We start from the raw sequence: 27500 nt of genomic DNA, 5'->3' as shown, positions 1-27500 counted from the left end.
AGTAGTACTGGTTGGGGTGTTGGTGTTATTTGGTGGTAGTGCTGTTGATGGTAGTGGTACTGGTTGGGGTGTTGGTGTTATTTGGTGGTAGTGGTGTTGATGGTAGTAGTACTGGTTGGGGTGTTGGTGTTATTTGGTGGTAGTGGTGTTGATGGTAGTAGTACTGGTTGGGTGTTGGTGTTATTTGGTGGTAGTGGTGTTGATGGTAATAGTACTGGTTGGGGTGTTGGTGTTATTTGGTGGTAGTGGTGTTGATGGTAATGGTACCAGTGCATCTAGTATGTACTTAAATCAAAGCAGCCCCCCCCCCCCCCCCCCCCCCGTGCTGTTTATACTGGTTACCCCAGCAAGTGTAGGGTGTATAGGTAGCTGTCTTGGCCGTTCTATTCCGATATACTCTGCATGGTGTAGACCAGGTGTGCATTGGTTGTCGATTCACTTGGCTTCGCCGGTTGTGTGGATTACACAGTTATCTGGCGCTAGTCTTGATCTGTCTCATTCAGACCTTGTCCACTATGGTTGCTATAAGAGAAAATCTGTGGATGCACATCCAGTGCATTTGCATATTTTCGTTCTTCTCTTGCGACGGACGTATACATGGTACATGGCGGTAGTGGTTAAATACTTCTTCTCCAGATCATTCGTTGATAGTTGGATGCAATGTGCTTCCAGGTGTGTTGATGTATACTAACTATATTAATTTTACATGTTTGCTTATTATTACAGCTCTGGAGACCGAGGAGGCAGAACAAGATGAGGAGTTGGCCCAGCTAGTTGATGCCGACTTAAATGTAAGATGAATATTTGATGGATATTTTGTGTTCTTTGGGGGGGGGGGGGGGGGGAGAGGAGTTACGTGATTGTGGCATCGGTACTGCTGCTATTTTGATTGGTATGACTTCTTCCTTGAACAATACGAAGGATCTGTGACACTAGTCTACCCTTTTCAATGACAATTCTCTGAGAATACCACTAAGAGATCAGGTCACATGACAGCAGCGGTGCAAGGAAGGTGAAACAACCACCAGGGAATAGTGCAACATGTTGTGAAGGGGGGGGGGGGGGGGGGGGGGTCGGATGAACGGGACAAGATCATGTAACACAAGGATGAGCAAGGAACAATGGCATACGCACAGCATGATCAGGAGACTCGCTCAACGTACATATACTTCGAAGTACATGAAGGAAAAAGGAGACACTTATCTGTTCACGATGCATGAGATACTATGGAGAGTAATGAACTTCCTTGCTGTACTTCATGTACAGGATTGTGTTTGCGTTGTGTTGTTAATAGTGAGGTTTTGCATTCCGAATTTCGGTTCGGCGTTCTTCGATCATTTGTCGAACATCAAAATTTAGAATTTTCGAACCAGCGTTTGTTTTGCAAGTCTAACATAATGTGTTTTCATTTCGTGAGCTCCAGCATCAGCAACGTCCTATCCCGTGCTCCTTTTCTTGCTGATTCCAACAAACTTTGATTGCCCAAAGAGTCAAGGGCCACACCTGCCTCATCAGTTGCCTCCGAAAAACGAACTCCATGGCCCAGTCGAATTTTATGCGTATCGCCATAGGCTTTTCAGCCACACAGATGACGGTGAGGACACTCCAGGCGAAAGGGAGTAGACAGGCAGTGGAGAGGAGCAATCAGACGTAGCTGACGATGCTGATGTCGCCCAAGATGCCTGGGAAGCCATACCGAGTGAAGAAACCTCTTTGAATATATCATGCGCTAGCGCTATCCTACAAGTACAAGAAAACTCGTCAGAAAAATATTTTCGGCAAAGTGAGCTTTTTCCGAAGTAACATGCCGAATCTTCGTGTGCATTTTCAACCTCGCTCCCGCGTGCCGAATCTTTTGCCGAATTTCGGAATGTAACACCTCACTACTATCTCAATCCCAAACTGTTATTAACGTATTAGGGGTCGTCCACAAATATCAATGTTTTTTTAGAGAAGATATTCGTTCGTTGGGGGGGGGGGGGGGGGGGGGAGGGGGTTTGGGCCCTCTTCGTCTCGTCTTTGCAGAAAAAAATATCGAACTCTATCTATGGACGGGCGCTGTTCGAACATGTAGTTTATGACCTACACAAAGTGAAAGTCAACCTCGTGAGCATAGCCATGGCAAGGTTGTGCAACCGTGTCAACATAAACCTAGGTGTATGGTGAAATTAGAGTGGCAGCTGGTCACGTTTCATGAGGAAATTGAACTTCATTAAAAAATATCGATCCCTTGCATAAACATGTGTATGTTCGTTTTGAGGGTCTGGAGAGAAATGAACAAATATCGTCTTAAAAAAAACATCGATATTTACGGACGGCCCCTTATCACCCCATGTCAGATACATGGTAGGTGGACTTTTTTTTTTTTATACTTGACAAGTATATATTGTGTGTGTGTGTGTGTGTGTGTGTGTGTGTGCGTGCGTGTGTGTGTGTGTGTTTGTGTGTGCGTGTGTGTGTGTGCATGTCTGTGTGTGTGTGTGTGTGTGTGTGTGTGTGTGTGTGTGTGTGTGTGTGTGTGTGTGTGTGTGCATGTTTATTGGACATTGGTTGGATTGGTCAGGCTGATGAGCAAGCGCAGCGTGATGCAACGCGTAAGCAGGAGGAGGAAGTCGAGAAGGCCCGTGGATTGTTCTCACACTGTCGCTTCTTTCTTGGCAGAGAGGTTCCACGGGAGCCACTGGTTTTCATCATTAGGTGAGCCGGGTTGTTTTCCGTGATTCAGCATAGTTTCTTCTTGCTCAGGCATGAATTTATTGTTGGTAAAATTGATCGAACGCTGGAAAAGCACCATATTTCCCCACTCATGTATTATAAAGTCGCATCCAAGTATGCGTCGCCCCCCCCCCCCCCCTTTTTTTAGGTCTCAGCCGTAGAGTTTCAGTAGGTTCATTGAGTAATGATAAGTCACACTCGATTTTAACCCTTTGGAGTCCGTAACATTTTGCTTCCGCAGAATTTGTGGCAGTCACGAAAATGCGCACTCCATTTCCAACATAACTTTGATTCTACTTCACCGATTTTGAAGATCTTGGGCTCGTTGGAAAGCTCTTGATGAGAGAAATACAATGAGCCCAAACTCGCCAAGAGCACTATTCGTTGTCCGCCATAACGCGCCCCAAACGCGAGTCCAGCTCCAGATCTGAGACGAAATCAGTCTCCTGTAGCCGTTTCACTGAATCTAGCTCGGAACTGTTCAATTTTTTTCGAGTAGAAGCTTACCTTGCCGTGACTTCACGCCGCGACGGTCCTGGCACGTGCCGCCTGTCATGAAGCTGGGAAAATCCCTTTTTTCACGCACTGCTGACTCTCAGCACGCAGTGCAGAAAATTCGATATGTTTGATCTCTCCCCGCTCACTCAAATTTGATCAAAGAGACTTCGGACTTGTTCGAGGCAATAGCTGAGAGTTTTCTCTACCATTTAGACCCTTCGATTGTTGCATTTGGTCAAGATTTGGCCGAGAACCGAAAGTTTGACTGTGCCCACATGCATACAAAATGCCCATGGTTCGAAATCGAACCATGGACTCCAAAGGGTTAAATCACATCCACTTCTTTGACCTTGGGGTTTTGGGTGAAACAGTGTGGCTTGTATTCAGGGCAATATGTTATGGTATGTCTCGGCCATTGGCAGGGAGTGTGGGGGAGGAGAACTGATGCTATGAAGGTGAGTTTGGTGGAATGTGATATTCCGAAATATGTTCTCATTTCATCAGCCAAGCTCTGTTTCCATCAGGGAGTCGTACTCAAACTAGGGAGGTGACACGGCACAGAGATCCGTGTCACAGGGGTTGACTCGCACCCGTGACCCCTCGTTGTTATTTTTGGAATAGTTCAGTCCAGTCCGAAAGGTCATACTCGGATCGACTCGCCTTCTGTACTTCACCTCCAAGCGTGCCGCATGGGTGTCTAGTTTTTGAAATTATTGAGGCAGCACATTTCGTTTACAGCCCATCACTCGCCAGTATTCTTTGAAAGACTACCAGCAATTTTTTTAGCTCCTGCCATGTCCCAACTACTTGATAGCAGTGATGGCAACAGCAGCAGTTATGAGACGGCGTGTAGTGTTGCGGTAACTGTTCAGAGTCGTATCCTAGGTTAATCCGAATACTAAAAATTGACCCAAATATTAATTAATTGCACATAACACGAAGCTGGTTTTTGAAAATTGTAAGTCGTGTATCTGCCCCATTTCTTCTTTATGACTTGCACAATACACCAGTCTTCCTAAACAACACATTCATTGCAGGGGTAAAGTACCATATAAGAGAAGTACAGCCAGTGATATTGTCATGTTGAAATACTACAATTTAAGTCAATTTTGACACAAATTACACATAACACGAAGCCAGGTTTTGAAAAATGTAAGTCGTGTATCTGCCCCATTTCTTCTTTATGACTTGCACAATGGTCCAGTCTGCCTAAATAACACATTTATAGCAGGGGTTATGTACCATATTAGAGAAGTACAGCCAATGATATTGTCATGTCTAAATACTACAATTTTGACACGAATTACACATAACACGAAGTTGGTTTTTGAAAATTGTAAGTCGTGTATCTGCCCCATTTCTTCTTTATGACTTGCACAATACACCAGTCTTCCTAAAAAACACATTTATAGCAGGGGTTAAGTACCATACAAGAGAGCTACATTGTACATCTAGTCATACTGTCATAAACAGCCAGCATTTTTCCTGCAGCAGTCACACCACCATCATCATTATTTCCAAGGAAATCCTCTTACATTGTCCGCTCCTACGTCGTTAGATACAATGTAGGGGGCTGTAGGACCGGCTCGTCAAAAATAGAGAACCTGAACAAGCGTGCTCGGGACGTCTCAGCAATCGTAGTATGCCTGAGCACTCCAATAAAAACTTGATCAATGGCAAAATCGTTCGCCACAGAAAAATCATACTTTGCGGGCCTTGCGTTGCACGCTTGGAGGTGAAGTACAGAAGGCGAGTCGATCCGAGTATGACCTTTCGGACTGGACTGGACTGAACTATTCCAAAAATAACAACGAGGGGTCACGGGTGCGAGTCAACCCCTGTGACACGGATTTCTGTGCCGTGTCACCTCCCTAGTTTGAGTACGACTCCCTGGTTTCCATGAATCTCGTGCTTGAGAGTCTGTATTGTAATTGCCGGTGTGTTGTCCTTTTGTCCCTTTGTCTACTCGTGTAGGTGCTTTGGCGGGACGGTGTCCTGGTCCTCGACTCAGGCTGCGGGTGCAACTTACCAGGAGGATGATGACACTGTAACACATCATATTGTTGATAGACCAAAACAGATGCATCGCTACCTTTCAAGGTTTGTTTCGTTTTTTAAATGGATGTAAATGGCATTGGCATGTTGTCACTGTATTGACGCTTGTGCTACATGTGCCTGTGCTCATGGTTTTATTGTTTGTTTCACTGTTCATGTGTCATACTTTCTTCCACGCGTGTGTGTGTGTGTGTGTGTGTGTGTGTGTGTGCGTGTGCGTAGATATTTGTGTGCATAGATATTGGTGTGCATATGTTTGCACTTCATGTCATGCTGCTGAGATATCCTACAGCTGTGTTCAGTGAAATTGACCTGAAATGCATACCGTAGGAATACATAACCAAGAGTATGCAACTCGATGATCCCACAGTCCATTTGACTCACTGATGTCATTATGCGTAGCCAGAGATTGAAGTACAAAGAATGTGTACATCGCAGCTACGATAGTCGAAGCAGAACAACGGACGGTAGATCCATGTGTCTTGATCCTGATGAACTGACTCCATAATTATGCACAAGACAAGCGTGAAAGCATACACTTCGCCGTACCTCTGCCAAAGAATGACGCAGCACAGTAGACCAAATTCCGCAGTAGGTGAACCCATTGCAGCTCAAGATAGGAGTTGTACACTCTTGGTTATGTACTCTAGCTTGTACTAGACACAATTACATGTAGTAGCTACCTGGCAGCACTGTGGGAATCACATGTGTGCGTGTGTGTGTGTGTATGTGTGTGTGTGTGTGTGTGTGTGTGTGTGCGCATATGTGTGTGCGCATATGTGTGTGTGTGTGTGTGTGTGTGTGTGCGCATATGTGTGTGTGTGTGTGTGTGTGTGTGTGTGTGTGTGTGTGTGTGTGTGCGTGTGTGTGTGTGTGTGTGTGTGTTGTCTTGTTGACTCAATATTGTTTTCTGGCGATGGCCGCCATGTGCAGGTACTATCTACAGCCACAGTGGGTGTTTGACTGCATCAATGCCAAGAGACTGCTGCCAGTGGACCAGTATCTTGCCGGTATGTCCAACGCCGGTCATACGGTCGTACCCCTCACAATCACTCGCATCCAGAATCTAAATCAGCAGCCATGCTTCACAACATGTGTACAATGTTCTATTGCTTTGGAATGGCATGTCAGCATGACTTGAGTGAGCTCTTCTATCATGTCATGACTTGAGTGAGCTCCTCTAGTGCTGATGATGTCAGCATGACTTGAGTGAGCTCTTCTAGTGCTGATGATGCATACATGTAGGAGCACAGGTATTACTGTAGCATTGTCGTGATGGCATTGTGTCAGTACTGCCTCCATTACGTCATGGTGTAACAGCTCACTACAGTGCATTTCAAAACTATAGACGCGTAGGGTTTTTGAAGTATTTCAAATTTGGCTGGAACTTTTTGAGAATAGTTTTCGGAATATTGCTCAGGATCGCTCCACAATTACTCTCATATAGTTTCTAAAGGATTGGATAACAGACGCCCAATTTGGAAAAAATTATGCACAAAGTGATCACAGATTTTATGTGGTATAGATGCTGGCACAACGGTTTTTGCCTAGGTACGCGTCTATAGTTTTGAAATGGACTGTAATCTGATTGGGTAAATTGAAAATTGTGATTTCCCTTTTCAGGTGCTAATCTTCCACCTCATCTCTCACCATTCGTTGAAGCCGCGGAGGGAGAGTACATACCTCCAGAGCAAGTGGAGAGGATGGAAGAGGAGGGTGAGTTAGATAGTCCATCTGCATTTTTGGTGGTCCTTGTCAGGTGTCATCTGCACCCAACACTGACTGGCTGTGTGTACTTCATGCATTTACTAACTGTGTGCAAGGCAGACTGTAGTTTCTCTGAAGTACTAACTGTGTGCAAGGCAGACTGGAGTTACTCCGAAGTACTAACTGTGTGCAAGGCAGACTGTAGTTTCTCCGAAGTACTAACTGTGTGCAAGGCAGACCAGCAAACACTGCTCAAACACTGCTTCTGCTTCACACTGTACGGTACTCTAATTTCAGAAATTTTATGTGCTCAATATTTTCGGTATGAGGGCAAAGGCCAGGTTAGGTGAACAGAAATTTTAGGTACAGAGAAGCAGTTCCCTATTGGATTATGTGCGTTAGTGTTTGTTCGGTGTATTGAAGTTTTAGGTATGAAACGGACACACCGAAAGTACCGAAAATAAAAGTACACCGAAAAGTTGTGAAGTTACAGTATTCCCTTTGCTGTAAGTCTGCTCCAAGCCATGTTTACGCTGGTCAGTGAGGCAACCGCATAAACACCTGTAAGTCTGCTCCAAGCCATGGTTACGCAGGTCAGTGAGGCAACCGCATAAACAAGGTCTGCCTCTACTAGATCATACTCTGCTGCGGGTCTTAAAACACTCTGTTATCTCCGAGACTCCGGCTTTCTTCTTCCTAACTGCACTGGACTCTTCCTGTGTATACAGGTGAGGAGATTCCTGTTATGGAGCTTGAGCCAGCCAGAAAATCTAAGAAGAGAAAGGCTATGGAAGAGGAGGAAGAGACTATGAAAGAAGAGGTTTGTTGTTCTCCTGGCTGTGTCTCCATTCTCGCATTGTAGAATATATTATTAAAATAAATTAAACGAGAGAGCTTGGAAGCTCAGGGCCCTACGCTATGCTTTTTTGCCTTGATGACCTAGACAAAAAAACCATGATGTTATAAATTCTTATAAATTTCTCCTTTTTTTAAAGACATAACCTGGGATTCGAAGCCGCACTATCGCCCTGCATGCATCCCCTGATACACTTCGCATACATACTAATTCTTCCAAGTTGCTTCACGTTATGATCTTGCATTTGAAAGCCCTATTTGAATATGCATTGTGGCCAGCCGTCTTTGATGGTACGGTACGGGACAGGTACGGTCGAGGATAATATGACACCGTCTACCGCCTTGATGACCTAGGCAAAAAAGCATAAGGATGTTATAATTTTTTCAGTTCTCCAATTTTTTTAAGGCATAACCTGGGATTCGAACCCGCACTATCGCCCTACATCAAGAGTACATAACCCCCCAGCAGTCGATGCGCCAGATTTGAAAAATCACTTCGGAATACAGAGTTCTATTTTTCAGATGCACCCTTTTTGTGCACTTTTCTCAAGGCATTCTCAACATTTGATCGTTTGCATGTAAATACACTGCTTGCCAGTCTCACGCTTTCTCTGAGTTGGTCGTCGCACTCGAGGATTCAGTAGTCGCCTTTCACCTTTTTCTGTTATGAGTTCTTCAAGAACGGCGAAATTCTGTAGTTTGGTGTCGCTGCACGTCGGTTTGTCTCTTTTCCTTTTTTCGTCGAAATTTCGTCGCCCGACCTATAATTTCGTGCCACCGAATTAACCAGGCATTTCGCTGCTTCTATGCTGGACATATCGAAAGAGAAAGTCTTTCTGACATTGGAGCGGAAGTTATGTTCTGGCCGAAAAAAGGGCATGCCTCTGGTGACGTGATTTCTAACTAGTGTTTTTACGTATATTTTCCATGCATGCGTGCACATATGTCAGCGGCAGGAAGACCCAGCAATGCCACAAGCATACATACTTGACGACCATGTGACCCAGAATGCAGCATTTGCTCCAAAGACGGCAAAGTGCCATCAGACAAGCGATTTACATGTGGCTCAATGCTGTCAGACTGGCAAAAGCTACACACATGCATGCACATCCATCACGTCAGACCAATGCATTTATTGGAAGTGCGTCAAAGCACTACGACGCCAAGTATGCACAGCAGCGAAAGAAAATAAGCCACCATGTACCAGTCTGCCAAAGTACATGCAGTGTACATGATTGCAGCACAGCGGCATCCGTACACTGGTACACTGTCCGGCCTGCAGACAAACTGCACGTGCACAGTCTGAAAGAACAGTGCGAACCGGTTCTGTGCCCGGCCCATTACCAGCAGTGTGTGGGCCATGCAACATGTGCTTGGTGTAAGTCGAGGTTCACACCAGAACACAGGACAGGTGGAAGTCACCAAACTTTCAACTTGCAGAGCATGAGTTGTGTAGCATGCACAACGTCTCCCTGCCGACAGTGCACCAAGCACAGACCACCAATTGCGAAGCATCATCTCTCAATACAGCACGGAAGGTGCCGAGAGTGATCTTCCCAATAATTATAGTCATTGCCGCGACAGCACGTGAATTGCTGGACAAGGGTGCCATATTGTTGACGACAGTGGACGATTTGTATACAGAGACTTCGCACCCAACTGCTGACCCTAAGCCAGCGGCATACGTGCTCGGCAAATTGAAGTTGACCCTGGAGCACCACTTGCACGTCATTCCACCCAAGTCGCGGAAGGATGGCAGCCTGCTACGCAATGGATGTAATGCTGAGCAGGCACTACATATGATCCTTTCTGCAGAGCGTAAACACAAGATAGAGCAAACACCAACAAAGATGGAAGACCTCACTCTGCCACGCTCACAGCACAATTGATAGCCAGCAACCGAATACTGTATAGCAGGAAATTTTCGGATGGAATTTATTTTCGTACGATTTCGTACACGGCCTCTTTTGTACTAAAATTAATTCCGTACTAAAATTTGTTCATGTGAAATTATGCACACTATACATGCGTACTGCATGCGAACACGTGCATTTAGCATGCGGCACTGTACGAAAATATAATCCCTACGACAGGTCGAAATTCGGCTTTGTCCGAAAATATTTCCGTCCGAAAATTTCCTGCTATACAGTAATACCAAGAGTAAAAAAAGGTTTATGTACTCTTGGTAATACATGTACAATCATGTACAGTAAAACCTGTAACTAACAACCACCCCTTGGTGCCCGGAAAAGTGGTCGTTAGTGGCAGGTGGTCTTTAGTTAGAGGTTTGCACCGCGCGACCATATATGGATCCCATTATATGATATGTATGTCAAAATGCAGATAATACAATCCCCCACCACTTGCGCACTGACATTCTTCTTTCAGATCATACAACACTTGGAGAGAGAGAAAATCTTTTTTATACACTGGAAGCGATATGTCGACTCACTGGATGTAGTGTAGCGTAAACTGTACTGGTGTGTACCGGTACATGATGCGGCGATGTTGCGAGTTTTCGCACCTTTCACTGGTCTGTGTTCCGTACAGGTGAGTACATAATACCGTAGCATACAGGGAGTCGGGACTCCCTGCCTGGTACTGGTAGCATGCTAGCTAGCCAGCACAGACTGTCAGTGTGACCTGGTGTAGTGGTGAGTCTGGTGACTGAGCTGTGTGATTGCACTTCGACAGAGAGCCGCTCAGTCTTAGTTTCTCCTTCGAGTAGTAACATCGATCAAAGAGCGCTTTGGATGCGTTCTCCAAGACGTTTCCTATCATGTTTGTTCTTGACAGCACTTGAAATTATGACAGGTGTAGTGCAATCCACACTGATTCCACAGTAAAAATGAGACTGCGCTCATTTGTCCAGCTATAGTATCGAAACGACCATGGAAAATCATCAAAATTTCGAGAAGGAGCTTCAAGCAATGTTTGATTTGCTACATCGCGGTCGCTAGTTACGGGTCAAAATTCGACATTGGGACAAGAAAAGGCGGTCGCTGGTCGCGTTCAGCAGGTAGTCGCTAGTCACAGTGCATTTTGAATGTGAGACCGTCCGTGCCTGACAAAGTGGTCGGTAGTACCAGGCCGGTCGCTAGTCACGGTGGTCGTTAGTTACAGGTTTTACTGTACTTCACTGTTCACAAGTACACACCATGAGAACCCATTTACACCAAGTTCTATTATCGGGCAATGCCATTATGCTCCTAGCACGCGGCACAAGAAAATTATAGAGCTTCGCCGGCATTGCCTTGATTTTGTCGTAATGTGATGGTGTGTGCGTGCGTGTGTGTATGGTGTGTGTGTGTGTGTGTGTGTGTGTGTGTGTGTGTATGTATGTGTGTGTGTGTGTGTGTGTGTGTTGTGTGTGTGTGTGTACATTACATATTGCCCTATCAAAAATCGGATGGTGAGCCTATGTAAGGCATGGATAAAAAGAATAAGGACAAAATGTTACGAGTTATGACTAACTGTCCACCATGTACCAGTGTAGCTAGATCATATACAGTCGGCGAGTGCGACAAAAGGCACAAACTGAAAGGGAATACTAAGACATACAACGACCAAATAATATTCCAATAATTTTGACCTGGAAAGAAATGTCTATAATTTCGTGCCGTCGGATTAACCAAGCATGCAACAAAAGGAAAAGTATACACGCTTAGACATATATTATTAGGCAATTATCTGCACCAACCTGCATTCCGGCCGAAGCATCATGTCGGGTGTGGTGGGTCGGCATTCCAACGTATCTCCACACACCAGGAAATCGTGAAGCGAGAATTCTCTCGTCTGCAACTGGCAAAGTCTTCACTTGACACTCAAGTTGAAATTTCTAGATACCTAGCTAATAGGAGCAGACTTCAGGACATTTGTCGCACTCGGGAATCGTCAGTTCGATCCGTACAGGGTTGGCTAGACACAAGAAATATAGCAAATTTCATTGACTGACATCTTCATCTTTACCAACACAGCTCACCACATAAACTTTCGCGCGAAAAAAATAAAAAGACCCACTCAGCTAGCTTGGCGCATCGACTGCCAGAGTGTGCAACTCCCACATACCCTGTTGTCCCGACAGAATTTCAAGTTGACGTCATTATTTATGACGCAATGCTCCTTGCAGCAGTGATTTACAACATGTGTACGGGTGTCAACGCATCACACGTTTTTCTTTGCAATAATTTGTACAGGATCGATCGGCTTCGGTCAACCACAGGTTCCGGATTCGTCTGATAATCCGTGTACAGTGCGCATTGCATCATCAAAATGACGTCAACTTGAAATTCTGTCGGGACAGCACCCATAGTGGAGTTGCACACTCTGGGGGGTTATGTACTCTTGCCCTACATGCATTCCCCCATACACTTCGCATTCATACTCATTCTTCCAAGTTGCTTCACGTTATGATTTTGCGTTTGAAAGCCCTATTTGAACATTGCGGCCAGCTGTATGTGGCCAGCTGTGTTTGATGGTACGGTACGGGACAGCTACGGGATAGCGCCAGGCGTGACACAAACACACAAACAAACACACAAATACCAAATTAAAGCTGTATGGACCCTGGCTAGCGCCAGACGTTACTGAAGTAAGGTCTTCTGCATAGCTACGGGAATAAATTATCTGTAGTACTGTTTTATACAAGAATGCAGATCCTCGGTGACCAGCACATTATCACCAGCACATGTTTGTCAATGCACGCCAATGTAGCCCTGCATTTAGTTGAAGATTGTGTCAACTATCAACATGGGAATGCGAACTGGCATCATATCATTTTCTCAGAGAAAGCCAAGTGCTGCAGGTATTTGAGCAATCACCACTGCTTGGTTGGCTTCTCTAGTTTCTCACCTGCTTCCGTTCATTGATTGGTTTGATTTTTGACTGATTCATTTATGTGCTGGCTTTTGTGCTTTTGCGTTCTAGCTTCACAGTGGTGCTGGAGAGGCACTGATTCGACCTGGTGTAGTGGAGAAACCGGAAGATCCCAACAAACTTGCTAAGAAGCAAGCTGAGGAAGAGAAACGCCTTGCAATCATGGCTATGCCCAAGAAGAAGAAGAGACTCTATGGCAAGATCATGCAGTCAAGACAGAAGAAGTCCACAGAGGTGTGTTGTGTACTTTGGCTGTGTGTGTGTTTTGTACGGGGGGGGGGGGGGGGGGTGATGTTGGTATCAGCCAGAGCAGAGCAGCTTGGGACAGTGCCAGTAGTGTTCACAAACACTTGCGCCTATCCCTCAACACTTGCAATTTCATAGAATGCCAAATTAGAGTTTGCAGGTCAATGGATCATGGTCCATGTCATGTAGCTACCACACATGCCGTTTGAATTTGATCCTGCTGCTAAGGTCCCAAACCATGAGCGACCACTGGTAACTACTGCAGGAAAGGGGTGGGGGGTAGGCTTTTGGAGTGATGTGCTGTGAGAAAATAGTCGACATTTCCTAAGCTACAGTCAGGAGGAACACAGTTTGAATAACCGGGGAAACCATAGTCCCATGCCCAGGGGATAGTCCCAGGGGATAGTCACTGGAAAATTGTAATACATGGAGTCACTTTTGGAGTGCATGTACTAGTACTTACTCTAAATGATTTCAGTCTGTGTGTTATACATTATACACAGTCACATGAATCCGGACCCATAGTGCCATAGTGTAGTCCCATAGTGTACTGCCATACTGTAGTCCCATAGTGTAGTCCCATAGTGTAGTCCCATAGTGTAGTCCCATAGTGTAGTCCCATAGTGTAGTCCCATAGTGTACTGCCATACTGTAGTCCCATAGTGTAGTCCCATAGTGTACTGCCATACTGTAGTCCCATAGTGTACTGCCATACTGTAGTCCCATAGTGTAGTCCAAGAACATCGACGCACAGTTTCTTGCATTTTTTGGCAAGGTTGTAGAGTACTGTATTCAGAGTTCTTTTGGAGTTTGGAGGGTTTTCTACATTACAATCGGGTATGGGTATGATGCTACTAGTCTGTATTGGACCGGTACGCAACTATTGTGCAGGTTTACACGTCTGTTTTGAAATGGGCTCTACTTTCTGTTGCTAGAGATATCTAGAGCTGCTATGATATCTGCGACGGCAGAACTATACATCGCGTGACACACCCGTACACTTTATTTGCAGATTTGAGTTTCAACTCTACCGATGGTCACTTTTCACTTGTTTTGTCAGCTCAACCTTTTGAGCCTTGTCATGTGATGTGACAGTCTAACAGCGCAGCACTGAATAGTGGCTGCGCAGGCACACCTGAAATGATTGGTCAACCGCCCTTAGCCAATCAGAGTTCAGCAAGTGTTTTCTTCTTGGCTTGCCGATGGCTAGACTCTTGTTGTTTCTGCATGAGGAAGGAGAAGCTGGAAAAGAAAATCTAAAGTTCTTCTCCGGTAGAATTTTCCATCAGCAAGCCAAGAAGAAAAAACACTTGCTGAACTCTGATTGGCTGAGGGCGGTTGACCAATCATTTCAGGTGTGAAGTTCAGAGCCAGGATATGCTATAAAAGAAATCATTCCAGGAGGGGATGGTGGTCGGGGTTTGGGATGGCTAGAAATTTTAGATTTTCTTCTCCGGTAGAATTTCCCGGCTTGTTTCTCCTTCCTTTTGGACAGTACTTGAGCATTCTTAAACTTCGTTGCATGAAATATTGCTATATTTCTATATTGCTACCTTTTCAGGTTCGGAAGTTGAAGCAGCGTCGCGAGGTGCTAGAGCAGCAGAAAGGCAAGAAGGCAAAAGCTAAGTAGATGGCAGCACAGCAAGAGGGACAGGGAATCTGCGCATGGAAACAAACGCAGGGTTCGGAGCTGGAAGACGATTCACAATGTACATACAATAATTAGCATAAGAGCAGCAGCAGCATGTGCTGTGCATGCTGCTGTCCTAACAATATTTTCATGCAAGTAGACTGACTGTGAGAAGGGAGGTGTGCTGTCATTTTTAATGTTTTCCTATCCATACTTCTCGTCTTCTATGCTGCTACTATTAGTATCATAAAAAAGTACATTGTAAATAGATCATGAAAGATAACAAGATCCTGCTTGAACTGGTACATCAGATGATGGAATCTATAAGTGGGTGGGCTGTGTGCATCCTGGTGTGAACTAAGTAACATAAATTCATCTTATTAAAAGATTTCAGATATTGAATCATTTAAAACTGGAGAGAAATGATGTAGGTCTACTCTTGAGGGATATATTATAATAGGGAAGTTAGTGAAAATAGGAAAATGAGAAAATAATCAGGTACCGGAATGCAACAACTTTACGATATGTACTATCAAGTAGACCGCAACTTCCCATTGATATCTTGCGCAGCGAGCGACATGTGGTCCATGTCATTGTTTGCGACATGGTATGATCAAGATGTCCTCTGCACAATCATCCATGTCATTGTTTGCGACATGGAATGATCAAGATGTCCTCTGCACAATCGTCCATGTCATTGTTTGCGACATGGAATGATCAAGATGTCCTCTGCACAATCGGAAATTGGGTGCTACATGCAGAAGAAACACAGATTGAATAGATGAGCCTAGCCAAATCAATAAGCCATCGAGCCTACTTCAGTAGCCAAATCAATAAGCCATCGAGCCTACTTCAGTAGCCAAATCAATAAGCCATCGAGCCTACTTCAGTAGCCAAATCAATAAGCCATCGAGCTTAGCCAAATCAATAAGCCACCTTTGGTTCAACATCTGTTCATTCATTCCCCACAATTCCGATGCCTTTTGTAGAACAAATGTGAATTTTTTTATCACCCCTGTAAAAACTGCAATCCGTGTCGTATTTAGCGTGTGCGACGCCTTCGAGTACTATTTTTTTTACCCCGCCAGTCAAAGTGACTATCATGTACGCCTGATATGCGCTGAAAAATAAATCATGTTGAAATTTCCATTTCAGCGCGGTTCCATACGTACGGCGCCCCAAAAGCCAGCAAACATACGCACAAATGCGTGGTTTCACGCGTACACGCGCCAGTTGAGAACACAGCTGAAGAGTTGAATCTCTTGAAACGTTACTAGTTTGCTATTATATCAGTTCGAATGGCTTATTTCTTGCTTCCATACAATAAGCCAAACTTGCCAAATCGCCAATTGTATGCTCACGTTGCCATAGCGACCAGCACAGTGATGACGTACGAACGGCTTAGCTCCACCAGAGAGAAGGTTGGTCACTGCAAAATTTGGTCATTTTCAATTGGTTTATTGTATTCACGAAGTGAAAGAAGGGTTGTACTCAACCATGTTATAGGGTATTCACACGACGTGAAAATGAACGAAAACACGTTTGTGTAAAAGTGGACAAGCTGCCCATCGGATTCACACGGACAACAGACCCCGTGCAAATCTCGCATGCGTCTGTGTACTCATGTAACTTGAGTACCATACTCAAGTACATTCGCTGTTTTTACACACGCGCAAAGGACTAACGTGGGCCTATAATGTAGGACCCCGAGCAAGTTTATCAAGATTTTGCACGTGCTTGGGTCACACGAGTAAAAGAGTACCACACACGTGAGTTTGCGCGTCGTGTGAATCCCCTATAATGCAGTGAACTGTTTGTTAGTAGTCCTCGTTGTGGCCGCCAAGTGAGGAAAGTTAGCAAATCGTTAAATTTTAGACTCGTACATATCAACTCTTACAGTAAGGCTTTTTGAAATCGTTTGGTCTGATCCAGATCCACAGATCATTTTCTTGCCAAACAAGGCCTTGGTGGGTAACAATCATTGTGCACAATAGACACTTTCTATCAAATGATTTCTTTCCCTTCTCTTCAGTATAGTACAGGGAATGTTGGAAATTTGGAGAAACACATACTTGAAGTAGCTATTATACCACTATTGCTGGACTTCTATCGTGACATACAGGTAGTTTGGTTGACTACCAAACTTTGCAAAGGCAGACAATTGTTGGAAATTATCAGCGCTGAGTTTCTTGGAACAGGCTGTAGCACATGGTAGCAGGAGTCTCTTTGGCAGTGAGTATTTTACTACTCACTGATCGAGAGAATCCTGATCCGCATACTGTACCTGCATACTTCGGTACCCATCTTACCCCAATCTCACCCGCCGGGTGAAAACGGTTTTGAGGCAATCGTCAAGCTGGCCATGCATGCTCGTGTCACCTCCCGACATTTTACTACTCCCTGGTATGAACCCTGGAGTAATTTTTTTCGATTGCCATTTTCCATGTCAACAAAGCCACAGTAGCCGTGTGGAAAATGGGATTGATTCTGAGGGAGCCAGTGGATCTGGAGTTTGGATCTGGATTCAGATCCAACGAAACGATCACAGCCTAAAATAATCCTGATTTCTGGAGACTCTGTACGACACCCTCCGACACCTCCGTACTCTACATAGTAGTTCCGCTTACTACACTAAGGGCATGTTCGATTGGTAAGGATCGGGATCGGGATCCAGATCTCAGATCCGTCGGATCCTTCAGAGTCAACTGGACACTTTTTTGGGTCTTGACTGTTGCCAAGTTGACGAAGGAATAAAAAGTCGTACTCAACGTGCTAGTTGTACAAAAATTCGACAAGCTGTATCTCGATCCACGTGTGCGTACCACAATGTGTACAAAAACGATTTTTACCCGCCATATACGCACAAAGGTCACATTTGGATCCGTTGGATCCGGTCAACCCTGCTCCCCGAGGTGGGTTGACTGGATCCAAATCCGAAGGATCCGGATCCGGATTCGACCAATCGAAAGGGTGCGAATCCAGTGGATCCGGTGGATCGGGATCCCGATCCTACCAATCGAACATGCTTTAAGTTTCTCAGTGACTAAAGGGGTCATCCACAAATATCAAAACATAGAGAAGATATGGATGGTACTGTATGGATGGGGGGGGGGGGGGGGTACTGTATGGATGGGGGGTACTGTATGGATGTGGGGGGTACTGTATGGATGGGGGGTACTGTATGGATGGGGGGGGGGGGGGTACTGTATGGATGGGGGGGGGGGTACTGTATGGATGGGGGGGGGGGGGGGGTACTGTACAAAGTGAGTCTACAACACATGTAGTTGATGATCTACAAAAAGTGAAGTGGTCAACCTCGCCACGGCAAGGTGTTGCTACCGTCGCAATGAAAACCTAGGTGTACCGTGAATTTGGAGTTGCGGTTGGTCACGTTTCATGAGGAGATTGCCTTTCATTAAAAAATATCGATCCCTGCATAAAGGTGTGCGTGTTCGTTTCGAGCGGCGAGGAGGGGAGGGGTCTGGAGAGAAACGAACCAATATCGTTTTTAAACAAATATTAGTATTACTACGGATGGCCCCAAGTACACTTACTTTCATGTGGTATCTCAAGAGATCGGACATACTCTGGTGTCTCAATGGCCAGCCTGGCACGCGATAGTGACCCAGCTCATCAAGGACAATACGGAAATGTTTGCACCTGTCAGCCACCCTGCACATTGAGCACAGGAACACACAATTTACATGCATACAACATACATACTCTCCTCTTCTTTGTAGAATTATCACAATTACCATAGGTCCCATTGCTATGTTTCGCTGTGTGTGTGCCAACCACATGTCTTGTTAGCACACACAGCAAAAATAGCAATGTGGCATATGGAATGGTCATTGAGAGGGCATAGGCAGGAGCAGGTGCAATGACTCATAGACAGCAGGTGCAATGACTCATAGACATCAGGTGCAATGAATCATAGACATCAGGTGCAATGAATCATAGACAGCAGGTGCAATGACTCAGACAGCAGGTGCAATGGGAATAGGCAGGAGCAGGTGCAATGAGAATAGGCAGGAGCAGGTGCAATGACCACATGTGGCGACTACAAGATATAGAATCGGGATTCGCACGACATCTTGGGAATGCCATAGAATGTAGGGCAACAGTCTGGGGTAAATTCTAAGTTTGGTGCACAACTATGGAAAGCTCAAGGTGTACATGCCACCAGCACTCGTTCAACCTGGACTTGCTACTGGAGCAATGCTCTGCTTTCTGAATGCTGAACTACCTTTAATGTATGTACTCCTGCTTGCGCATGGCCTGCTTCACAACTTGTGACTAACCTTAGGGATATGGAGAAGAGACCACCATGGGCCGATCCATCCCGCAATAAGAATGTACCCACAGATTTCGGTGCAAGTAGATCTTCTGCCTCTCTGCAAGACAAGTGTATACATGGCAGATATCACATGGCAGATATCACATGGCAGATGCATGCAGAGAACAACTCAGTCATGCTAGTACAGTGCGCAAATAACACTATTGTTATTGTGTTGGCATAGCACTTTGAAAACCAGTACGCAGACGCTCACGCACTCTACAAAGCTCTGGTTAGTACAGGTTAGTACAGTGGTTAGTACAGTGGTTAGTACAGGTTAGTACAGGTTAGTACAGTGGTTAGTACAGTGGTTAGTACAGGTTAGTACAGGTTAGTACAGTGGTTAGTACAGTGGTTAGTACAGGTTAGTACAGGTTAGTACAGGTCTAGTACAGGTTAGTACAGGTTAGTACAGGTCTAGTACAGGTTAGTACAGGTTAGTACAGGTCTAGTACAGGTTAGTACAGTGGTTAGTACAGGTTAGTACAGTGGTTAGTACAGGTTAGTACAGTGGTTAGTACAGGTTAGTACAGGTTAGTACAGGTTAGTACAGGTCTAGTACAGGTTAGTACAGTGGTTAGTACAGGTTAGTACAGTGGTTAGTACAGGTTAGTACAGGTCTAGTACAGGTTAGTACAGGTCTAGTACAGGTTAGTACAGGTTAGTACAGGTTAGTACAGGTCTAGTACAGGTTAGTACAGGTTAGTACAGGTTAGTACAGTGGTTAGTACAGGTTAGTACAGGTCTAGTACAGGTTAGTACAGGTTAGTACAGGTTAGTACAGGTTAGTACAGGTTAGTACAGGTTAGTACAGGTTAGTACAGGTTAGTACAGGTTAGTACAGGTTAGTAGGGTGGTCTAATGAAATAAGTTCTCAAATAACATCACAGCCTCCACCACAGGTAGTACAGTAGCGGTGCACGCACATTATCCTTAAGTTGACCTTAAGCCTTTCTTTACCATCCGTGCATACTTGAATCGATCTCTGGAGATCTCTGGACATGCATACACTAAAACGTTCGTAACTCGATCGTTCCAAAGATATCACACTCGACATTTCAGCCACGGCAAAAGTCGATTTTTTCTGAGTGACTGACCTTGAACGGGGGATTTCCCTTCTCCTGACATGCTGGGTCACTTTGGCATGCTTTGAGCGCGTGGCCAGCATGAAAAGAAACTCGAGCAAAACATGTGGAATGTTTACGATGAAGGAGCGATAAATGGCTGGCGAGGAGAGAATTTCCTCGTATATCCAGCGATGGGGAGTATTTGAAGCTCCCTGGCGCTGGATATGTGACCCGGTCGTGTCCAGTTTGAGCTCAATGTACGCAGCTTGTGGAGAGCTTTCAGAATGCCCAAGATTGTGGAAATTGGTTGATTAGAACCGAAGATATTCTCACAATAAGGTGAGAAATATTGCATATGGGGCTGCTGGGGAATTTTGGTCGGATGGTAAAGGGTTAACCGTATCCTAAAAATAAGTCTTGTTTATCAATACACACACGCCCGCACAAACACACACTCACGCACGCACACGCACACACACGCACGCACGCACGCACGCACACACACACACACACAATGTACCATGTATACGCCCGTCGCAAGAGAAGCACGCAAATCTGCAAATGCACCGGATGTGCATCCAGAGAGTTTCCCTTTATAGCAACGATAGCGGATCTGATTCTGATTGAAACATATCAAGACAAGCTCCAGATAACTGTCTAATCCCCACAACTGGCGAAGCCATGTGAATCGATCCCCCAATGCACACCTGGTCTACACCACACGGCGTACTTCGGAATAGGACGGCCAAGACAGTTACCTATGCACACCCTACACAAGGCAGTTACCATGGTTACCTATGCACACCCTACACTTGCTGGGGTAACAGCACGTTGCTTTGATAAAAGCAGACACTAGACGCACTGGTAACTTGAAGTGAAATTGGAGCTACTATACCAACCAGCCTCGGCAACTGGGTATTGGAAACCCAGTTGCCGAGGCTGGTTGGTAAACCACACACACACACACACACACACGCACACACACACACACACACACGCACGAACACACACACACACACACGAACACACGCGCACACAAAACATGTGAACACACACGCACGTGTGAACACATATGCACGTGAACACCCCTGCACACACACACACACACACACACACACACACACACACACACTACTACTACTATGATACAGCTACCCTAAACGGGTCACGCCGCCCTCCACTCAAGCATGAGCACTATGAGGGGCAGTGGCAAATAAATAGAATCAGCTAGCAGAACTGGCAAAACAGATGAAACAATGGAGCAGAACGGACGACTGCTGTACTGTAACAACAACCTGACAGCTACAGTGACAACGACTGAAAATGAACAGGAAGGAAAAAAATTCAAAATATCACGTCACGAAAAAACACTGTCCACGAAAGAATCCACCAAGCAAAAGGAGTGTGGGCATCCGAAATCCCACCAGGACTCCACTAGCAGTTCTTCCACGTTGACGGTGTAAGCGGCAGGGCAAGGCCTCACAAATCCGACAGACTTCCACAACGCTTGACCAGTGCACTCATGACGACGAAAGATTGAAGTTTCAATTCCCACCATTCCGCCATTGGGACCTTCCTCTCCGCACTCGCTCGTCCACTCCACTGAAAACAACGAGTTGTTCCAGCACTCCACCAGCCAATCCGCAATTCCCACCACTGCATTCTGCGAGCTTGGATTCTTCACAGCACTCGAGGGACAGCTACTCCACTGCGAGTGGTGGACCACGGCCGACGCAGCAGTGACAATATCAAAGTAAATTGTCCTGCAAGCTACATCGCGATTCCGCGCTCCAATCATGCAGCACTACCTTGGCAGTGTGCGAGGGTGCTCCAGGGTCGACTCTGGCTACGCCAGAGTCGCCCTGGGCAGGCAGAAAACTTGGGAGAAAGCCAAGAACACGGAGCTCAGAAAGTGTAACCTGCTCCCAAGGAGCACAAAACACACATACACACACACACACACCTGCACACACACACACACACACACACACACACACACACACACACACACACACACACACATATGCACGTGAACACACCTGCACACACACACACACACACACACACACACACACACACACACACACACACACCTGCACACACACACACACACACACACACACACACACACACACACACACACACAGCAGTGTACCATACGCAGGAGACTTACATTCTACTCAATCCCTTGTAGTACCAAGTCATGGATGTGACACTACTGGACATGCGACGTTCTGGGCGAGGTGGTGCTAGTGTCGCTGACCTTGCTGAACCATGCCTTGAGCCAGGGTGACCCAACGTGTGGCTGCCAGTCGAACCATGCCTTGAGCCAGGGTGACCCAACGTGTGGCTGCCAGTCGCACGGTTCCACTGCAAGTGGCAGTGGCAGGATTCAAGAGAAACAGCAACAACGATGACCATGCTGACAACAACACCAGTCACACTACGCAAAAGTCATATATTATTATGCGCGTGCGCAGAGGAAGACAATGTAAACGCCAGGGAGTCGTACCCAAACAACTCCCTGGTGAACGTATACATTATAGCACAAGGCCAAACAGAGGGCGGTGAATTCATACAACTTTGCTCTAGTGAAATCAGCCACTCCAATGGCCGAGCTTGCAGCTAATTTCTCTTACATTAGCTTTCTCTTACATTGGCTTTCTCTTACATTGGCTTTCTCTTACATTGGCTTTCTCTTACATTGGCTTTCTCTTACATTGGCTTTCTCTTACATTGGCTTTCTCTTACATTGGCTTTCTCTTACATTGGCTTTCTCTTACATTGGCTTTCTCTTACATCGGCTTTCTCTTACATCGGCTTTCTCTTACATCGGCTTTCTCTTACATCGGCTTTCTCTTACATCGGCTTTCTCTTACATCGGCTTTCTCTTACATCGGCTTTCTCTTACATCGGCTTTCTCTTACATCGGCTTTCTCTTACATCGGCTTTCTCTTACATCGGCTTTCTCTTACATCGGCTTTCTCTTACATCGGCTTTCTCTTACATCGGCTTTCTCTTACATCGGCTTTCTCTTACATCGGCTTTCTCTTACATCGGCTTTCTCTTACATCGGCTTTCTCTTACATCGGCTTTCTCTTACATCGGCTTTCTCTTACATCGGCTTTCTCTTACATCGGCTTTCTCTTACATCGGCTTTCTCTTACATCGGCTTTCTCTTACATCGGCTTTCTCTTACATCGGCTTTCTCTTACATCGGCTTTCTCTTACATCGGCTTTCTCTTACATCGGCTTTCTCTTACATCGGCTTTCTCTTACATCGGCTTTCTCTTACATCGGCTTTCTCTTACATCGGCTTTCTCTTACATCGGCTTTCTCTTACATCGGCTTTCTCTTACATCGGCTTTCTCTTACATCGGCTTTCTCTTACATCGGCTTTCTCTTACATCGGCTTTCTCTTACATCGGCTTTCTCTTACATCGGCTTTCTCTTACATCGGCTTTCTCTTACATCGGCTTTCTCTTACATCGGCTTTCTCTTACATCGGCTTTCTCTTACATCGGCTTTCTCTTACATCGGCTTTCTCTTACATCGGCTTTCTCTTACATCGGCTTTCTCTTACATCGGCTTTCTCTTACATCGGCTTTCTCTTACATCGGCTTTCTCTTACATCGGCTTTCTCTTACATCGGCTTTCTCTTACATCGGCTTTCTCTTACATCGGCTTTCTCTTACATCGGCTTTCTCTTACATCGGCTTTCTCTTACATCGGCTTTCTCTTACATCGGCTTTCTCTTACATCGGCTTTCTCTTACATCGGCTTTCTCTTACATCGGCTTTCTCTTACATTGGCTTTCTCTTACATTGGCTTTCTCTTACATTGGCTTTCTCTTACATTGGCTTTCTCTTACATTGGCTTTCTCTTACATTGGCTTTCTCTTACATTGGCTTTCTCTTACATTGGCTTTCTCTTACATTGGCTTTCTCTTACATTAGCTTTCTCTTACATTAGCTTTCTCTTACATTAGCTTTCTCTTACATTGGCTTTCTCTTACATTGGCTTTCTCTTACATTAGCTTTCTCTTACATTGGCTTTCTCTTACATTGGCTTTCTCTTACATTAGCTTTCTCTTACATTAGCTTTCTCTTACATTAGCTGACCATGGGTTACATATACTGTAAAAGCAGAAATTTCGGTGGTGTAATATTTTCGGTATTCTCCAAAATCGGCGGTTCGGTAGCGGGAAATTTTCGGTAAAACCCGTTCTCCAGGTAGGTGTACTAGTACTACATGTATACAGTATCGGTTGTACCGAAATTTTCGGTGCGTTTTATTATCGGTAAAAATTGTCGGCACCGAAGTTACCGAAAATAAAACACCACCGAAAATTTCTGCTTTTACAGTATACGTATAGATAAGTTGCAACAACAACTTGGGACCACTTGGGACCACTTGGGACCACTTGGGACCACTTGATGTGAGCTTCACCATCGGAGATCCCGTATACCGAGCTGCACAGTTTGGGGATTTATTCCTGAAACTATGGAAAAGTACTGTAAGCTGCACAATATTTGTCCACTAAATTGTAGCAATTTCTTAAAACCAGCGAGTTTATGATGGCAAATGTTCGCGGAACACTACGGCCACATAGGTACATGCATCCACTGTGGACGTTTGATGCAGTGCTCGTGGTGCATTGTATACAACTGCTAATTGCAACTAGCAAGTACTAGGTTGGCTCAACATATTCACGCAGACTCACATCAGTGTCAGGTGTCATTGCCGACGAGCGATGGATTGTATGGAATCCCTGACCGGCAGCGTGTGATTGCAATCCTGTGGAAGCACCGCTGACTGTTGATCTCCGTGCTGAGAATTGTCGAGACTGGCCACTGGCCTGGTGACGTGCAACAGACGACTCGCCATCATCAACGTCATCTGCGTCACCTGTAGCTAGGGGCAGATGATGTGTAGAATGGGCAATCGGAGAAGTTCTAATACTGGTGGCACTGTCGGAAGGAGTGGTGCTATTTAGGGGCAAGCCTATGGTAACTGAACCAGTCACTGTAGAGCGACGAGCAGCAGCAACAGCAGGGTGAAGCACAAGATGGCCAAATTGCTCATCAGATGTCTGAGCTGGTGCACGTAGTGTCAGGGGCAAATTAGCAGTTGGTTGCGGGTTGGTTGTAGGGAGCGGAGTGTGACATAGACTAGCACTTCTTGCTGCACGACCATGTGTTGTTGTACCTAGTTGTTGCCAGTCCACATTGCTTTCCTGGCCAGGGCTTGGCCTACTACTAGCTGCGACCGCAGCAGCAGCTTCAAGTGTAGCTCGGAGAGCTGGGGACACTGGGTCAGCGCTGTAGTCATTGTTGCTGCTGGTTGCTTCAGGCACCATGCGAACTGATGCAGCTCTAGATAACTCAGAATTGGCAAGCACCTTTTGTCTACGTGGCTTAGCTTTTGGAAAAAGCGACCCAGAATGTGTACTGCTGCGTGGCCGAGAGGTTGATGCTGCTGCAATAGACTCAGCAGGATTATTACGTGGCGCATGTGATGACTGATCTACGCCCCTGATGAGGATGCTGCTGCTGATGGCGGTGTTGTTGCTGGTGGTGGTAGTGTGGTTGGTGTTGTTGTTGGTGGTGGCGGTATCGTCCAGTGGATTAGTTCCCCGTAGAGAGGTTGCAGTCCAGTCTATCCTAGCTGGAGTGGGTGAATCGTTGTCATCAGTGCTGCTAAGCCGCACTGCTACAGCACTGGGAGTCTTGTTGCTATTGTCTAGATTCCTAGACTGAGAAAACACTTGTGAGGATGGTGATGCCGGCTGGTGTTGTGGCTGGTGGTGGTTAAAACCAGACCAATCAGTTGACCAATCAGTTGGTGATAGCGGCGGGGGTGCATGACCGGCGGCGGCATCACTACCAGGTGTAGGAGGATCAGGGAGATCGAGCTGGAAGGTGGCACTGCTGAAGGCATCCTCATTGCCAGTTGTGGGAGGATCGGGGAAATCAAGCTGGTCATTGCCGAAGGGATCCGGCAGTGAAAAGGGATCAGGTGGTGTGGTAGGAGGTGTGGATGGCAAAACAGGCTGCGTCTCCTGACGCTTGCCCTTGCCGGAAGAATCAGGTAATGTACGGATTGTGGGCGGAATAGGTGGTGGTACATTGGAGACAGGCTGCCGCGTAGTAGCTGTTGGCGAGACAGGCTGCCGCGTAGCTGTTGGCGAGACAGGCTGCCGCGTAGCTGTTGGCGAAACAGGCTGTGCAGAGGTTGGTGAAACAGTGAACCCTCCAGAAAAAGATGTTTTAGCATAGTCTTGGTGTGAGTGCAAGGCTGTTAACACGTTTGGTGAAGGTAGGGCATGGTGTGCTGTTGTCAATGGTACATTGAAATAGTTTTCACCAACCGTTAGCTTCTTCTGACTGGGAGCATTGGCATAGCTTGAGGAACTGGATATGCTGTCCACATTGCTTGGACTTGTGTTAGTGGCAGCAATCGCTGCTGATGATGGGGTTGGAGCTGGTAATGGTAGTGGTAGTGGTGGTAGTGGTGGTTTTGTAGCTGTAGAACACGCCTCCTCCGTATGCGGAAGTAAGGGAGAAGGTGAGCACTCACTTGATGGAATGTGCTGAGTATTTGGCGTCAATCCAGAGCTTTGTGCTGATGCCTGCGCTGCGGCTGCTGCTGAGCGGGTTTTTGGTGGCAATTTGGGAGGAAGGACGTCAGATGGCGCTGCAGCACCAGATTGATGGACATTATCACTATGGACATTATCACTATGCGAGTCAAACGTAGAAGAGGTGCTGCGCCGCGGTGATGATGCCGATGCAATGGAATGGTCCACCACTAGACTACTGCTGGGAGTGCTGTACACAGCAGCAGCAGCAGCAGAAATGACAGTGCTGCTGGTATCTTGTTGGTGTGTTTGCTGTGTGCTGCTACCAGCTGCTGCACAGGTGATCAATGGTACTGGTGTGTGATAGTGTGTTGCCGCATCGACTGCCATGGAAACCACCTGAACTGATGATGCCGGCACATTCATGTAGCCACTGCTACTGGTCGCAGTCACTGGTGCGGCTGATGGAACATTGTAGTGACTTTCAGTTGGACTGGGAGAATGCATGCTGCTGGTTAGCGGGGGGTTAGCCGCCGCCGCATGATTGCTGCTGCTGCTGCTGCTGCTGCTGCTGGTCAGCAGGTTAGGTGCATGATAGCTGCTGCTGCTGCTGCGTGCTGAGAATGATCCCGTAGAAGACTCTTTGGAAGAGCGTGCCGAAGCTTCCGGCGGCAAACAGTCACCGGAACTGATCAAGTGATTGTTATCAACAGCCAGTGAGACAGCCAGTGAGGATGGTGAACTGTAGTGATCAGCACTTCCAGGCTGATCACCTCCATGTGGAACAGTAGGTGTGCTTCCTCCATGTGGAACAGTGGCTGTGCTTCCTCCATGTGGAACAGTGGCTGTGCTTCCTCCACGTGGAACAGTGGCTGTGCTTCCTTCATGTGGAACAGTGGGCGTGCCTCCTCCAGGTAACAGCTGATTGTACGAGTA

The 27500-nt window shown here is 46.1% G+C and overlaps 2 protein-coding genes across 4 annotated transcripts in view; one reads left to right on the top strand and one right to left on the bottom strand.

Moving 5' to 3' along the window:
* Positions 1-14886, top strand: part of LOC135823730 (pescadillo homolog) — a 30181-nt gene extending 15295 nt beyond the window's left edge. Inside the window, exons 11-18 of the mRNA XM_065336574.1 lie at positions 727-791; positions 2564-2697; positions 5188-5313; positions 6202-6278; positions 6892-6984; positions 7704-7795; positions 12757-12939; positions 14513-14886. Coding sequence (XP_065192646.1) covers positions 727-791; positions 2564-2697; positions 5188-5313; positions 6202-6278; positions 6892-6984; positions 7704-7795; positions 12757-12939; positions 14513-14581 — 839 coding nt within the window. The 3' untranslated portion in view covers positions 14582-14886. The remainder of the gene's footprint in view (positions 1-726; positions 792-2563; positions 2698-5187; positions 5314-6201; positions 6279-6891; positions 6985-7703; positions 7796-12756; positions 12940-14512) is intronic.
* The window catches only part of LOC135823708 (mucin-2-like), a 21854-nt gene continuing 9097 nt past the window's right edge, over positions 14744-27500 (bottom strand). For 2 of the 3 annotated variants that reach the window (XM_065336560.1, XM_065336553.1), the window contains exons 2-6: positions 24708-27500; positions 22158-22354; positions 18883-18975; positions 18136-18253; positions 14744-15332 (exon numbers count right to left, since the gene is read on the bottom strand). The exon at positions 24708-27500 is cut by the window's right edge and continues 1480 nt beyond it. In XM_065336560.1, coding sequence (XP_065192632.1) covers positions 15276-15332; positions 18136-18253; positions 18883-18975; positions 22158-22354; positions 24708-27500 — 3258 coding nt within the window. In that variant the 3' untranslated portion in view covers positions 14744-15275. The remainder of the gene's footprint in view (positions 15333-18135; positions 18254-18882; positions 18976-22157; positions 22355-24707) is intronic. The other variant, XM_065336569.1, reaches the window with a different exon arrangement.

The sequence above is a fragment of the Sycon ciliatum genome, chromosome 1 (genome assembly GCF_964019385.1).
Source record: "Sycon ciliatum chromosome 1, ocSycCili1.1, whole genome shotgun sequence".
NCBI lineage: Eukaryota > Metazoa > Porifera > Calcarea > Leucosolenida > Sycettidae > Sycon > Sycon ciliatum.
This window is presented reverse-complemented; position numbering and strand designations above follow the sequence as displayed.